Source organism: Rhinoraja longicauda, chromosome 17 (assembly GCF_053455715.1).
Source record: "Rhinoraja longicauda isolate Sanriku21f chromosome 17, sRhiLon1.1, whole genome shotgun sequence".
Classification (NCBI taxonomy): Eukaryota; Metazoa; Chordata; class Chondrichthyes; order Rajiformes; family Arhynchobatidae; genus Rhinoraja; species Rhinoraja longicauda.
Window position 1 is genome coordinate 15780714 of NC_135969.1, and position 16175 is coordinate 15796888.

Here is a 16175-nt window from a genome sequence, read left to right on the forward strand (position 1 = left end):
AAAGGTGAACTTTAGGCGAGTGTGCCAGCAGGGTGATATCAATATTTACATCAGAGTAAGAGAGGAGATGAGAACTTTTTTTATTTTACCTACTATTAGAGGAATCCATCAAATTCAGAATCTGAAAAATGCTCATGTTTTGTTTCTAATTTGCAATTTCTCCTTCAAGATCTGAAGGGCAAGAGAAAGCAGAAATCAGAAGGCAGCAAGACCTCCTCCACTGACAGCTCCCCGACTGAAGAGCCTTCAGAAGAAAGTCGGATGCCAACCGGGAATACTCAAGGGAAGGTATGGTTAAGATGGGCAAGTGTTTAGACCTGAAGGCAAACTTGGCTAAACTCCACTGGTCCCATGTTAACGTGCGTGCATTGTCTTTGGAACCTCGCTAACCTGCAGGCAAATATGCAGGCATTGTCCAGGTCTTCAATAACTCATTAAGGAAGGCCTACAAGGAGAGTGTAAAAACTCCACATCGGCAGCACCCAAGGTCAAGGATCGAACCCGAGTCGTTGGTGCTAATGAGGAAGCAGCTCTACCCGCTGCACCACTGTGCCGCCCCATTGCCAATTAATAGTCAACGCTTTGTAGACTTTTGATAATGCTTGGTGATTGTACTGCCAGCAACGAAAAACAGAGAATGAACAGTGATCTCGAGACCTGTGATTACCTAAGTGGCATTCCATTTTGCATTCTGCAGGAGAACAGCGAAGAAGGAAAGGTTTTCGTTAACTTGGCCAATTATAGAGCTTACTTTCGAGAACTGGATACAAATGTATTTTTTGCACTACAATCGGGTCTGGTAACCAAGTCCCAGCTGGATTCTGAGCAACATACCAAGGTCAGTGTACAGATAGCACACAGCAGAAAAGCTACCTTGCCAATTCATCAAACGGTTTAAAAAAATCTATCCACTTTATTTCATCTTATAATAGCAATATACTTCTGCATAGCAAAAACACTTTATTTGTAATAATCAATTGATATACTTATCTTTGCAACATGGCACTAACACTTTTAACAAACAGAATACAGTAAATCCTTGTTATAATGGATCATATGGGAGGGGGAATGGTGTCTGTTATTGCCGATTGTCCGCTAAAACCGAGTCAGATATTTTCATTGTATGTGGAATAAACAAAGAACTGCAGATGCTGGGTAATACACAAAAGGACACAAAGTGCTGGTGTAATTCAGCAGGACAGGCAGCATCTCTGGAGAACATGGATAGGTGACGTTTGGGGTCGCGACTCTTCTTCAGACTGCTGTATTACTCCAGCACTTTGTGTTGCTTCACCTTAAAACTAGGCGCCGATGCGGCTGGTTTGCACCAGTGAGCCCTTCATCAAGAGCTGCTGCGTGGTCTGGTTGATGCGGCTGTTGGGGCTCACGTTGTAGCACCTGGCTGGCAGCATTTCTTCAGGCCGCGGCACCGACAGGATGAGCTTGGTCATTGTGGGGCTCCTCCCCTCTCACCAGCTGCAGCTCCTTCCTGTCGGCCGTCGCTTTGTCCGCTCCCCCCTCACTCCTCCTCCGCCCCTTCCTCCTGTCCTCCTGCAGTTGCCGACATCTTCCAAGGCGGAGTATGTCGGTGACTCCAGCGAAGGAGGAGGACGAGCGAGTGGCCGTCAGGAAGAAGCGGCAGCTGGTGAGAGGGGAGGGAGCCCTACAGTGACCGAGTGCGTCATGTTGTTGGCCGTGGCCTGAAGAAAGCGCTGCTGATTAGGTTGCACCGTGAGCCGCAGCAGCTGGTGAAGAGGGGGTCGCTGGTGCACCTTGTGAGCCGGGGGTGGTTATATAACCAAAATCCATTATATATTGGTGCATTAAAACGAGGGTTTACTGTAAATAAGTATTGTAAAGTAGCAACTTCATGTTCCAATATGGATTGATTTTTGATTAATCAAAAATCAAACCATGAGATCAAATGGTTTGATTTTACACCTAAAAGTCAGATCCCGTCCTGAATTGTATGAGAAAAATCGAAAATAAAATGGTGCTGGAAATCTGAAATAAAATATAATAGAACATGCTGGTAAAACTCGGCAGGTCAGGAAGAATCTTTGGAAGGAGCAAGAGTTGACACTTCTGGACCTTTCCGTGGTCTTGGACTTGATTTCTCTTTCCACAGATGCTGGCTAACCTACAGAGATTTTGAGGTGTTTTTTAACTCCAAGGTGACTTCCTGTATTAAGGATTTTCTTGCACTGCAGGTTAGCGAGGTTGTGCAGCTGGGCCCAGCAGAGCTCGTGTTTCTTCTGGACGATCTATCTCGTAAGCTGGATTACATGTTGGTAGCAAATGCGACCAAGAAAATTTTATTCCTGAAGGTACGTATGTTCATCCGTTGCTGAAACACTTATTCTTTTTCATAATTATTGATCAATTGATTTAAAGACACGACATTGAAACAGACCCTTATACCCACTGAGTCCATGCCAACAATTGATCACCCGTTAACATTAGTTCTCTGTTACCCCACTTGAATTGAGTTGAATTGAATTCACAGTCGCAGTGAACTTCTTTGCTTGCATACCCAAGGTATAGAGACATAGAAAATAGGTGCAGGAGTAGGCCATTCGGCCCTTCGAGCCTGCACCGCCATTCAACACATTAGGCAGGAAATGGTTTTGGGTAGACTGATGGGACTGAAGGCTGATAAATCCCCAGGGCCTGATGGTCTGCATCCCAGAGTACTTAAGGAGGTGGCTCTAGAAATAGTGGAAGCATTGGAGATCATTTTTCAATGTTCTATAGATTCAGGATCAGTTCCTGTGGATTGGAGGATAGCAAATGTTATCCCACTTTTTAAGAAAGGAGGGAGAGAGAAAACGGGTAATTATAGACCAGTTAGTCTGACATCAGTGGTGGGGAAGATGCTGGAGTCAATTATAAAAGACGAAATTGCTGAGCATTTGGATAGCAGTAACGGGATCATTCCGAGTCAGCATGGATTTACGAAGGGGAAATCATGCTTGACAAATCTACTGGAATTTTTTGAGGATGTAACTAGGAAAATTGACAAGGGAGAGTCAGTGGATGTGGTGTACCTCGACTTTCAGAAAGCCTTCGACAAGGTCCCACATAGGAGATTAGTGGGCAAAATTAGGGCACATGGTATTGGTGGTAGGGTACTGACATGGATAGAAAATTGGTTGACAGACAGAAAGCAAAGAGTGGGGATAAATGGGTCCCTTTCGGAATGGCAGGCAGTGACCAGTGGGGTACCGCAAGGTTCGGTGCTGGGACCCCAGCTATTTACGATATACATTAATGACTTGGACGAAGGGATTAAAAGTACCATTAGCAAATTTGCAGATGATACTAAGTTGGGGGGTAGTGTGAATTGTGAGGAAGATGCAATAAGGCTGCAGGGTGACTTGGACAGGTTGTGTGAGTGGGCGGATACATGGCAGATGCAGTTTAATGTAGATAAGTGTGAGGTTATTCACTTTGGAAGTAAGAATAGAAAGGCAGATTATTATCTGAATGGTGTCAAGTTAGGAGGAGGGGGAGTTCAACGAGATCTGGGTGTCCTAGTGCATCTGTCAATGAAAGGAAGCATGCAGGTACAGCAGGCAGTGAAGAAAGCCAATGGAATGTTGGCCTTCGTAACAAGAGGAGTTGAGTATAGGAGCAAAGAGGTCCTTCTACAGTTGTACCGGGCCCTGGTGAGACCGCACCTGGAGTACTGTGTGCAGTTTTGGTCTCCAAATTTGAGGAAGGATATTCTTGCTATGGAGGGCGTGCAGCGTAGGTTCACTAGGTTAATTCCCGGAATGGCGGGACTGTCGTATGTTGAAAGGCTGGAGCGATTGGGCTTGTATACACTGGAATTTAGAAGGATGAGGGGGGATCTTATTGAAACATATAAGATAATTAGGGGATTGGACACATTAGAGGCAGATAACATGTTCCCAATGTTGGGGGAGTCCAGAACAAGGGGCCACAGTTTAAGAATAAGGGGTAGGCCATTTAGAACGGAGATGAGGAAGAACTTTTTCAGTCAGAGGGTGGTGAAGGTGTGGAATTCTCTGCCTCAGAAGGCAGTGGAGGCCAGTTCGTTGGATGCTTTCAAGAGAGAGCTGGATAGAGCTCTTAAGGATAGCGGAGTGAGGGGGTATGGGGAGAAGGCAGGAACGGGGTACTGATTGAGAGTGATCAGCCATGATCGCATTGAATGGCGGTGCTGGCTCGAAGGGCTGAATGGCCTACTCCTGCACCTATTGTCTATTGTCTATTGTCAATATGATCATGGCTGATCATCCAACTCAATATCCTGTACCTGCCTTCTCTCCATACCCCCTGATCCCTTTAGCCACAAGGGCCACATCTAACTCCCTCTTAAATATAGCCAATGAACTGGCCTCAACTACCTTCTGTGGCAGAGAATTCCACAGACTCACCACTCTATGTGTGAAGAAATGTTTTCTCATCTCGGTCCTAAAAGACTTCCCCCTTATCCTTAAGCTGTGACCCCTGGTTCTGGACTTCCCCAACATCGGGAACAATCTTCCCGCATCTAGCCTCTCCAACCCCTTAAGAATGTTATATGTTTCAATAAGATCCCCCCTCAGTCTTCTAAATTCCAGCGTCAATAGTTGCCCCTGAAGGGCGCTTACAATGTTACAAATTCTCCCCCCTGTGCCAGTTGCCCCTTTGTTCTCCCCCCCCCCCTCCCGGTGGTCCCTCCACGCAGGGTCGTCCATTGTTCTATCCCCCCCCCCACGCCAGGTCGTCCATTGTTCTACCCCCCCCCCCCCCCCCACGCCAGGTCGTCCATTGTTCTACCCCCCCCTCACGGCGGTCCCCCCACGCCAGGTTGTCCATTGTTCTACCCCCCCCTCACGGCGGTGCCCCCACGCCAGGTCATCCATTGTTCTACCCTACCTCACAGCGGTCCCTCCACGCCGCGTCCTCCTTCGTTCTTCCCTCGGCAGCAGTGTCCTCACTTCCACATGTTCGTCCTAGTCCATCGGTCGGTGCCATCATCGACTGCCTTACCGACCTCGCACTTACGCAAGCACTCCCTACACACTAGGGGCAATTTACAGGGGCCAATTAACCTACAAACCTGCACATCGTTGAGATGTGGGAGGAATCCAGAGGAAACGTGTGTGGTCAGAGGGAGAGCATGCAAACTCTACATAGAGAGCACCTGGATCTCTGGCGCTGTGAGACAGCAGCTCCCCCAACAGCACCTATTTAGTTCTCTCTATTCCAACATACTCTCAGCTGGACTTTCATTCTGTTATCTGTAAAACTTAATCCAACCAAAATTCTACCATCTGACCTCACTTTCCTGTCACTCTGCCCTTGCTGACTTATCTTGCCTTAGTTAGGCACCATCTTGGCATGACGTTCTCACCCTTGATTGCAAATGGCCTCATGGCCTCTCCCAGCCCTATCTCTGTATTATTCTTTCTGCCTAATTCTTTGAGACCCTTGCACTCCGGTGATCTAACCTCTCTAAAAACCTCAGAAACTTCTCAACAACAAGGTTGATCGTGCCTTTCACCACCAAGACCCTCAGTTCTGCAATTTCCACTCTTAACATCGCTGCAAATCCCTCTCCAAAAATCTACCTTCTCCATCTTGCTTTCTTTCTTTAAGTTTTGGATTCCTGCCCCGTTATTTCCTTGTTGGCATGGTAAAATGTTTCTTTCTGATAATGCTCAATACTTAGAGATACAGCGTGGAAACAGGCCCCTCTACAGAGTCCATGCCAACCGTCGGATACCCGCATATTTCAATGTTATCCCAGTTTTGCATCCTACACATTAGGTGAAATTTACAGCAGACAAATAACCTACAAACCCACACGTCTTTGGAATGTGGGCGGAAACCCATGCAGTCACAGCCAGAATGTACAAACCGCATAGACAGCACATATTCAGGTTCGGTCCCGGGCCTCTGGCGCTGTAAGACTGCAACTCAACTGCTGCGCCACTGTGCTGCTCTGGTGTATTATTGTATTGCTTTGGCACTTTAAATGAAACCAAATAATTGTGTTATTAATAATGAAACTGAAACAAAATCACGGGGTGTTTTTAATAGGAAATGTTCAGCAATGTGGATGTGGAGGCACAAAATGAAACGTTGTGATGTTGTAAACTTTAAGAGAGGACAACATTTAAAGTATTTTATAGTTTGTGAGCAATGTCATAGGGTGATCCAGGGTGGAAACAGGCCCTACAGCCCACCTTGCCCATACCGACCAACATGCCCCATCTACACTAGTCCAACCTGCCTGTCTGTGGCCCTTATTCTTCTAAACCTATCGTATCCATGTACCTGTCTAAATGTTTCTTAAACGTTGTGATATTACCTGCCTCAACTACCTCCTCCGACAGATCGTTCCACACACCCACCACCCTTTGTGTAAAAAGAAAAAGTTACCCCTCAAGTTCCTATTAAATCTTTCTACTCTCAACTTAAACTTATGCCCTCTGTTTCTTGGTTCCCTTACTCAGGGCAGAAGACTCTGTTTACCAGATTTATGTCTCATGATATTGTACACCTCTATAAGATCAGTGGTCTGTACTCTTGGTGACAAGCTACTCAATCTCTTCCGGATGCATCTAGTTCTATTTTTATTTAATACATGGGAAATGCTGTAATGCTCTGGTGGCCTGTTTGTTGTTTCATCAGAACTAATGTTCAGATTTCATCAGAATCTGTGTTAGAAACATAGAAAAATAAGCGCAGGAGTAGGCCATTCGGCCCTTCGAGCCATGACTGATCATCTAAAATCAGTACCCCGTTCCTGCTTTTCCCCCCCATATCCCTTGATTCCTTTAGCCCTATGAGCTAAATCCAACTCTCTCTTGAAAACAAAACAGTCGGAGATGGCTCAGCGCCAGGAAAGTTAGCTGTGCTTCATGTCATATGACTGTGAGAGAGCATGAATTCCTCCTTTCATTTTTCCCATGTGATATGTTCCTCATTTTACTCTGGCTGCTACGGAGGGAGATGAGGAAGGGAAATCGTTTATTTAGGTAGGCCAAAAGCAGAAGGCAGCCAATTCTAATGACGCAATAGTCTGGTCACAAGTTGTCAGCAATTCTCTGTTATTGAATTACTTAATATTGCCAAGAAAGCACTTGATATAATCAGAAGGGCTATTGAGATCGGGACTTGTATGGAAAAAAAACAAAGCTGCATGGTGTCATGGCACCAGCATTATTCTGAATATTATCACATATTTGAATGTTCTGAACATATTCACATAATCCTTGAATATGGACAATAAATAATTTTTATATATATTTTTTCTCTTCTTTGAACTTGAAAAAAAAAAATCTCTTGAACTCCAAAACTAAGTCCAATCTATTCAAATATTTCAGTCCAATTTTTCATCTGAAGAAGTGTCTCAACCTGAAACGTCACCCATCCAATAGGTGACTTTTCTGGTCGAGACCCTTCTTCAGAGAGTCAGGGGAGAGGTGTGAAAAGCGGCACGGTGGCACAGCGGTAGAGTTGCTATCTTACAACATCAGAGACTCTGGTTCAATCCTGACTACAGGTGCTGCCTGTACGGAGTTTGTACGTTCTCCCCGTGACCTGCGTTGGTTTTTTCCAGGTGCTCTGGTTTCCTCCCACACTCCAAAGACGTACTGGTTTCTAAGTTAGTTAGTTTCTAATTAGTTTGGTAAAATTGTAAATTGTGCCTAGTGTGTAGGATAGTGTTGGTCTGTGGTGATCGCTGGTCAGTGTCGATTCGGTGGGCCGAAGGGCCTATTTCTGCACTGTATCTCTAAACTAAACTAAGCCTTTGTATTCTTTTATGTATTAATCAGCATCTGCAGGTCCTTGTTTCTCAGATCTATTCCCATATGTGAATGCTTGTTGGAAGCTGCATAGTTGTATGCCTCACTTGGAAATCCAGAGGTCTGAGCACAAAAATCTTATCTGATTCTACGGAACAGTTATGAGGGATTTCTTCGATGCCAGATGTGCCAACTTTCAGCTTGTTAAATCAAGGGGTTAATTGGTAGAATATTGAAGAAGCCATATTGAAGAAGAGCACGCGGTCTTCTTATTGATGTTCCTTCCTCAAACCGGCTGCATCCGGTTATTATCTCGGTGTTGTTTCTTGACTTTGCTGACAACAAGTTGGTCATCGTGCTTCTTCTGTCACAATAATAATGACGTTGGTTCAACCCCACTGAAGAATTGTGTTCAGTTCTGGTTGCCACATTATAGTAAAGACGTAAAGGTGTCAGAGAAAAATAGATACAAGGAGCTGGAGTAACTGAGCGGGTCAGACAGCATCTCTGGAGAAAAAGGATGGGTAATGTTTCTGGTCGGGACCCTTCTATAGAGTGAAGTAGGGTCCCGACCTGAAACGTCACCCATCCTTTTTCTCCAGAGTTGCTGCCTGACCTGTTGAGTTTTTATGTGTGCGTGTGTATATATGATCTATATATATGTGTATTTGTGAATATGTGTGTGTTTATATATATATATACACAAACTGAACTTTTTGGTTACTCTCTCGTTATTATATTGTTTACAGAGTACTATGTTTACATATTCTTGTTGTGCTGCTGCAGATTCTGTCTGGGCCATCTGACAATAAAACACTTGAGTTATTCCAGCACCTTGGATCAATCATTGGTATAAAAAAGTATCTGAATTTCCTTGTTTTTACAAGGGTATTAGAGAAGGTGCATAAAAGAGTGGTCTCGGAATAAGGGACTACAATTACAAGGAAACACCAGAGCAACTAGAACAGTTTTCTGTGGAGATAAGTTGCCTGAGTGGAGGCTTGTTAGAAGTATATGAAATGTTGAGGGGTCTAAACAGAGTGGATAGTGGCAGCTTGTACTCTTTGGTAAAATGGTTGAGGAGTAGACATCATGAGCATATGATCAAATGTTTTATTTTTTTTACACAACGTAGGGCCAAAATCTCAAGTGTACTGCCTACAGATGTGGCTACAGGGTGATTTTCACTGTTGCCTTCAAGTGAGGGGATAAATGTATGTGATAGAGAGAAGTCTGCAAGGCTGCAGATAGGGTGGTACTAGAGCATTAGTTTGTTGGAGATTCGGTCCAGATATAATGGGCTGAATACCCTGTGCTTTACCAACACTTCATGATCCTATGATATCAAAATCACTTTTTTATTTTCTGCCCTTCACGCAGGTTAAGGGAGATCGAGATGTTGGATTTTCGCATTTGCGCCAAATGACTCCCCAGCAACTTGCTCAGTTTACTCTAGAATTGCTCAATCCCCTGTGTAACCATCTGGAAAATGCTCACAATTTCTTTCAGGTAAAGTCTGGCATCTGTGGAGATGAATGATTACCCGAGATGGTGCAATGAGGTTACAATTCAGCCTGTTAACTGAAGAGCGACGAGTTACGATTCTTTCTAGGCCATATGTTGTTTATCCATGATTAGAAAAAAGATTTCTCTTCAACCAAAAACCAGAGGTTTAATATGAAAGGACATGATTTTGGTATATATTGCAGTGATTATATCACGTGAATGGTTTTGAGTCCCAGCTGAGTCTAATTGATTAAAAGACACAGCATGGAAATAGGCCCTCTGGCCCACCAGACCATCGATCATCCATTCACACTAGTTCCATGTTATTCAACTTTTGTACCCACTCCCTACACACTGGGAGCAATTTACAGCAAACCTGAATGTCTTTGGGATGGGGAAGGAAACCGGAGAAAATCCACGCAGTCACAGGGCGAACGTGCAAACTCCACACCACCCCAGGATCGAACCCGGACTCTGGCCCTGTGAGACAGTGGCTTTACCAGCTGGGCCACTGGGCTGCCCACTTTTTTTAAGTTGGAGTGAGTAGGTGTGTGGAGAGAACGGTGAGGGGAGGGAATTGAGAGGTGTGGTTAAGGACTGAGTAGAGTAATCCCCAAAGGAAAGGATAGAATATTGAATGGTTGGTTGCGATATATAGTTCTTGTGCAGATTACAGTAACTCTTTAAGGAGATCTCTGGTCAGAACTGCAGCATATTCTCGTGACTGGGGATCTGTGTGAGTGACTTCGAGGAAGAATACAGTGGGAGGAAAAAAAGTTAAACCTCCGCTTGGAACTGAGGTAAATGCCATTGAAAAATATTTGGGTATTTACACCTGGCGGTGTGGTACTTTAAACCTATTCCCAGGTTAATAACGTTCACTCTGAGACACTGGGAACTGTAGATGCTGGAATCTTCAGCGAAACACAAAGTAATGGAGTAACTCAGCAGTTCAGGCATCATCTGTGGGGGTAATGGACAGGTGACGTTTCAGGATATCTGAAGAAAGGTCCTGACCCAAAACATTGCCTATCCATTTCTTCCACAGATGCTGCCTGACTGCCCACTTTGTTGCACAAAGTTACTCCATCACTTTGTTTTGTGTTTTGCTCCCTGTTGAGCGACCTGGTCTTAGCTTGATGACTGCACCAGCGTTGCAGTTAAGCTCTCTGCCTGCAAGCAGAGCAAAATCAGACAGGTTGTGGTCTTGTAAACATACCTGGATTTTAGGTTGAGACAAGTTGAGGCTTCATTTGAGTTTCTTGTGGTCAAATATCTGACAAACACTGTCTGAGCTTGTAAGATATTACGGCTTCAGCATATAGATAGAAACCAGCACAGGTTTTCAGTACACGCTGTTGCCAGTGTGGGTCTTCTTTATTTTTTGCAAAAGGACACTGTGTATACTCACACCTATTCACATGACTGATAAGATATAGAATATATCACATGGCACAAATCATACAATTTTAGCAGTCAGTACTTAAAGTAACAGTTGCCATTATATACACTACACAGCTCAATCCCAGCATGAATTATTATCATCAAGAAATGAATGATGAGTGGCGTGGCTATTTAAAGAATGTCTCTTAAGCTGTATATTTGCTCTCCCAGCCCTTAATGATGGGTGAGAAAATATGTATGTGCTGCAGGAAGCATCAATTAAAGGTAAAACTAAAATGAGAAACTCACTTGGTTACAGATCACAAAATCATGTCGTTCCCCCATAGGATGAAACGACAAACTGCTGGAGGAACGCAGCGGGTCAGTCAGCATCTGTGGAGGGAATGATAGGCGATGTTCCAGGTCGGAATGCTTGTTCAGATTGAATCCGTCTGATGAAGGGTCCCGACCTGAAATGTCCCTATCCATTCCCTCCACAGATCCTGTCTGACCCATTGAGTCACTCCAGCACTTTGTGTTTTACTCATGAATTCAGCATCTGCAGTTCCTTGTGACTCCTTCCCCATGTGAATTAGTTAATGCTACCTGAAATTAAATTAATCTTGGTGAAGCTACAGTGAACATATTAACTGATTTTAAAAAGTTGATTTGATTTTACCGTGCGGTGCCTGTTTGTAAAGGTCAACCTTTTTTTCATTATAATTTGACGTGCAGGCGTTGATGGCTGAGAACAATGGTGTGGTGGACGTACTGGGATCAGATGTAAAACAGTTTCAGCGGATGGCTGCTTGCTATCAGCTACTCCTTCAGATACTGAACACTTTCTTTGCTTGGTGGGTACAAAGTCTGCTACAGTTCAAGGTTTTTTAAAGCAAATTGAAAGGAATTGTTGAGTCGCACTGTGAGAGTGAATTAAATGGCTTTTTCAGAAGTATTTAATAAAATTCAAGCAACAGCAGTTATTTGCTAAATCAATTTTAGTTTAGAGATACAGCGTGGAAACAGGCTCATCGGCCCACCACGTACGTTAGCACTATCCTGTGCAGTAGGGACAATTTACAATTCTTACCAAAGCCAATTAACCTACAAACCTACACATCTTTGGAATGTGGGAGGAAACCAGAGCTACCGGAGAAAACCCATGTGGTTACAGGGAGAACGTACAAACTCCACACAGACAGCGTGTGAGGTCAGTATCAAACCCGGCTCTCTGGCGCTGCAAGGCAACACCACTATAAGCTGTACTGCTATGCTGCCCTAATTAGGTCATCAAAATTAGCTGATGATAAAATGATTTATTTCACACTGGATTGGGGTTCGTAGTAAAAATTGAGTGGTAATTTAACAGAGTTGGTGCTTTTGTTTTAAACATCCAGGTGTGGATTTGCCCAGAATGAAAATCGTAAACTACTAAAATCGGCTCTCGGTGTTCTGGCAAACAGACTCAAAGAAGGAGATGGTGAATTGGGAATGGAAGAGCTCTTCTGGTAATTGGAAGCATTTCTTACTTTCAAAACTCCAATGAAAGCAAGTCAGACAAATGGTTTGAAAAGGGAATAGTGTCGCCTTTCTCCAAGACACCTGGTCATAATTCATAAGTTCTAGGACCAGAATTGGGCCATTCAGCCCACCGTCTCCTTCACCATTTAATCATGGCTGATCTATCTTTCCCTCTCAGCCACATTCTCCTGCCTTCTCCCCATAACCCCTGAACCCGTGCTAATGAAGAATCTATCAATCTCGACCGTAGAAATATCCATTGGTTAGGCCTCCTCTGCTGTCCGTGGCAATGAATTTCACAGAGTCACCTCCTCTGACTAAATAAAGTCGTCCTCCTTTCTCAAGGTATGTCCTTTTATTCTGAGGCTATGCCCTCTGCTCCGAGACTCTTCTACTTATTCTTATTATTCTTCATGTTCATCATTTTATATATAAAAAAACAGTAACATGTGATTGTGTTCAGTTCGTGGAATGTGCTGCGAAGGGAGGTGGTGAAAGCAGGTACAATAGCAATGTCCGAAAGGCATATTGACAGACACATGAATAGGTAGGGAAAGACAGAGATGGACCATGTGGAGGTGGATGAAATTAGTTAGATTGGCATTGTGATTGGTGGAGCTAAGGGGTCTGTTTCTGTGCCATCCTGTTCTACGAGTGGACCTTCAGTCTATCTAATTAACCAATCTACACGATTCCATTGCAGCATTTCAAATAATTCTTCATCTTATTGTTGACTAATTCCTCTTTATTGCCCATGAATTATTTATTCTACAACTTTATTTTATTAAGATATTCACGTTAATTAAGTATGTATAGAACCCATTTAATTCACATGTTCAATTTGAGAGTGTGGGTTAATTTCTTTAAATCAATAAGTCTGAAAATAAAAAGCTATTAAACTCAATCAAAGTCATTGATTGAGCACAATTTAAACCATGATGGTTAATTTATTTTCGAAAAGGAAATTCATTCTTGTCCTAATGCAGTTAATTGGCATTTGTTTATGAAGTTCTCTGATATTCTCTTCTCGTGCTTTGGCCATCTGCTGTAAGGATGTGTGTTAGAGAATACTGAATTTCTCTTCCCCTCTATTTATGCCACCGGAGAGAGCAGTTCTCTCTAACTTGGAAAATAAAGTTTCAATATTTAAAGATTTTTTGAGGAGACAAAACAAGTCTGCTTGGGAAAACGAGTCCTGTGTGGTTTATAAAATGTTATCTTCATCCTTCCAGGCAGACTTTCCGCTATCTGCAGAATTTCCAGAGCACTGTTCCCATGTGTGCCTCTGCAGTGACTCTTGTCCAGCTGCTCATTGTCGTATCATCTAGATCTTCAGACAACCAGTGCAAGGCGAAAATAGGTTGGTCTTGACTCTCCTACTATCTTTGCTGAGAAGTTTACAGTTTGTGTTGGGGGCTGGGAAAGGGCAAAATTGTTGAAGGCTAATAAAGGAGGAACGTGCACCAATCGTGAGTAACTGATCTGTTACAAACATGCTTTGAGTTTGTCCATATGGATAAGGAAGTGACTTTTTTTAGTCAGGGAGCTTTTTCTTCACAGCTGTTTCTGTTGACTTGCTCATTCAGCATGAGGTGAAGTTTGTGTGGTCTACTTTGCAACGTAAGTGGTCTGCATCTAAAATAGTGCCTTTCGCACAGTTAAAAAAATTCCCTTCATGGGGGCCAATTTTTTGGCACCGCGCCACAGAAGGGCAGATTACTATAAATATATACAAGAAGATGCTTAAAGTGTACAGCAGACCCTGCAACATCTGTGTAGAAAGACACAGAGGTAATGATCCAGGTCAAGAGTATTTAATTGTCATGTGGGACAGGAACAATGAAATTCTTGCTTGCTGCAGCTTTGCAGGCACATTAATCCCAACAACACAACAAAATATACATTAAATTATCTTTTTTTTCTACATAGCCTTGTATATTAAACATATTGGGAAATACATGGAAATATGTTGATCATTTACAACAGATGAGATATTTTATGTGGTTGAAATTTATACAAAATATATATTGCAAGGATTTTATTAGAATTCTAATGGCAGGTGATTACTCTCAATGTTCTCCATTCAGCATCAATAGCACGGGGCTTCTTGTGCCAGTCATGGATTTTTCCGACTGGAGAAAAAGAGAAAGGCAATAAGTATAACGAGGCTCTGGAAACACTCCTATGGTAAGTGCAAATAGTTATCAGATTAATCGGCTAGGATAAGAATGACCCTCAGTCTGTGTTTGCTATCTATATCAATATAGTTTAAATGTGATGAGATGCAGTCTATACCAGCTTGCAATATTATATGGGTTCACTCCACTCCTGCATTTATCGAGAATCAGATTGGTCCTGCAGCAGAATTCTTATTTTACATCTGAAAATTAGCCTCTAGTATGCACCAGGATCTGAGCAATGTAAAGCCTTCTAGGACCCCATTGAAACTGTCAAAGTTTGTGGGACAGTTATTTTTTCCCATTCCCCTTGATAGAGATGGGCATTACTGGCAAGACCATCATTTTTCACCCATTCTTAATTTGTCCCTCAACTAAGCAGCGTGCTAGGCTCTCCAATAGAGCACTTGAGAATTTACCACATTGAAACGGGACAGGAGTCACGTAATGGGCAGACCAGGTAAGATTAGCAGACTTGCTTCTCAAACAAAAACCACATTCGTTAATCAGATGCTTTCTGAAATTAGCTACTTTTGCTGTTTAGTTTAGTCCTGGAGACAACACAGTGGCACAACGGTAGAGTTGCTACATTGCAGCGTCGGAGACACGTGTTCAAACCTGACTACAGGTGCTGTCTGTAGGTTGTTTGTACATTCTCCCTGTGACTGCATGGATTTTTTCCGGGAGCTCTGGTTTCCTCTCACATTCCAAAGACATGCATGTTTGTCGGTTAATCTACTTCTGTAAAATGATCCCTGGTGTGTAGGATAGAAGAAGTGCAGGTGGTTGCTGGGCAGCGTGGACTCGGTGGGCCGAAATGATTGTTTCCACGCTGCATCTCTAAAACGAAAACTAAAGCTGCTGTGGTGGGATTTGAACCCTAATGTCTGGTCCTCTGGATTGCTAGTCCTGTAAATTAAGCAGAAGCGAGACGTACTTGTCTAGCTACACAGCAAAAGAATGGTACATTTCCTTTTAGCCCAGAGCATTAATTCTTTAGTACATCGTGACACTGAGATTTTTTTTTCAGGCAAGTAAAATACATATCGGAAAAGTAAGATGGTTCATTGAAGCTAAAGTTTAAAATGATCAACTTTATTTTTGTTATGTAGTAGCTCTGTGTGAAAATAATGAGAAAATAATGATACTACATGGCTCCTTATTGCTCATTGTTAATGCCCTATTAATTCGCCACTTTAACCAGCCTACTGTACTTGGTTTGTTGTCCCATTTTTGCCTTTTGTGGGGAATGGCTGCTGGAATGAAACAGTTTTAATGTATTTCAGTCCTATTATATGCTCAACCAATTACTTAATTTTTGTCTTGCTGGAACTCCCTACTTTGAAAATTATGCTTGTCAACCTTAAAATAATCTCTAGGCAACAAATATAAAAGTGATATATTTTAAAATAGGGTGGCACAGCTGGTAGAAGAACTGCTGCTCACAGCGCCTGAGACCCCAGGTTCGATTCTGACCTCGATTGCTGTTCTGTGCGGAGTTTGCACATTCTGCCTGTGACCCCGTGGTTTTTCTCCAGGTGTTCCGGTTTCCTCCAACATTTCAAATACATGCAGGATTGTAGGTTAATTGGCTTCTGTAAACTGCTCCTAGTCTGTAGGATGCAAAAGTGGGTTAACATAGAACTAGTGTGAACGGGTGATCGATGGTCAGTGTGGACTCGATGGGCCTGTTTCCAGACTGTATCTCTAATCTCCCAACAACATTGAAAATTATGCTTGTCTCCCTTAGCAATAAATCATATCATATCATATCATATATATACAGCCGGAAACAGGCCTTTTCGGCCCTCCAAGTCCGTGC

The 16175-nt window shown here is 43.1% G+C and overlaps 1 protein-coding gene across 1 annotated transcript in view; it reads left to right on the forward strand.

The window, feature by feature from the left end:
* Positions 1–16175, forward strand: part of fancd2 (FA complementation group D2) — a 91541-nt gene that overhangs the window by 55730 nt on the left and 19636 nt on the right. The window contains exons 27-34 of the mRNA XM_078413831.1: positions 170–288; positions 698–838; positions 2211–2327; positions 9147–9275; positions 11391–11509; positions 12053–12163; positions 13409–13536; positions 14264–14363. Coding sequence (XP_078269957.1) covers positions 170–288; positions 698–838; positions 2211–2327; positions 9147–9275; positions 11391–11509; positions 12053–12163; positions 13409–13536; positions 14264–14363 — 964 coding nt within the window. The remainder of the gene's footprint in view (positions 1–169; positions 289–697; positions 839–2210; positions 2328–9146; positions 9276–11390; positions 11510–12052; positions 12164–13408; positions 13537–14263; positions 14364–16175) is intronic.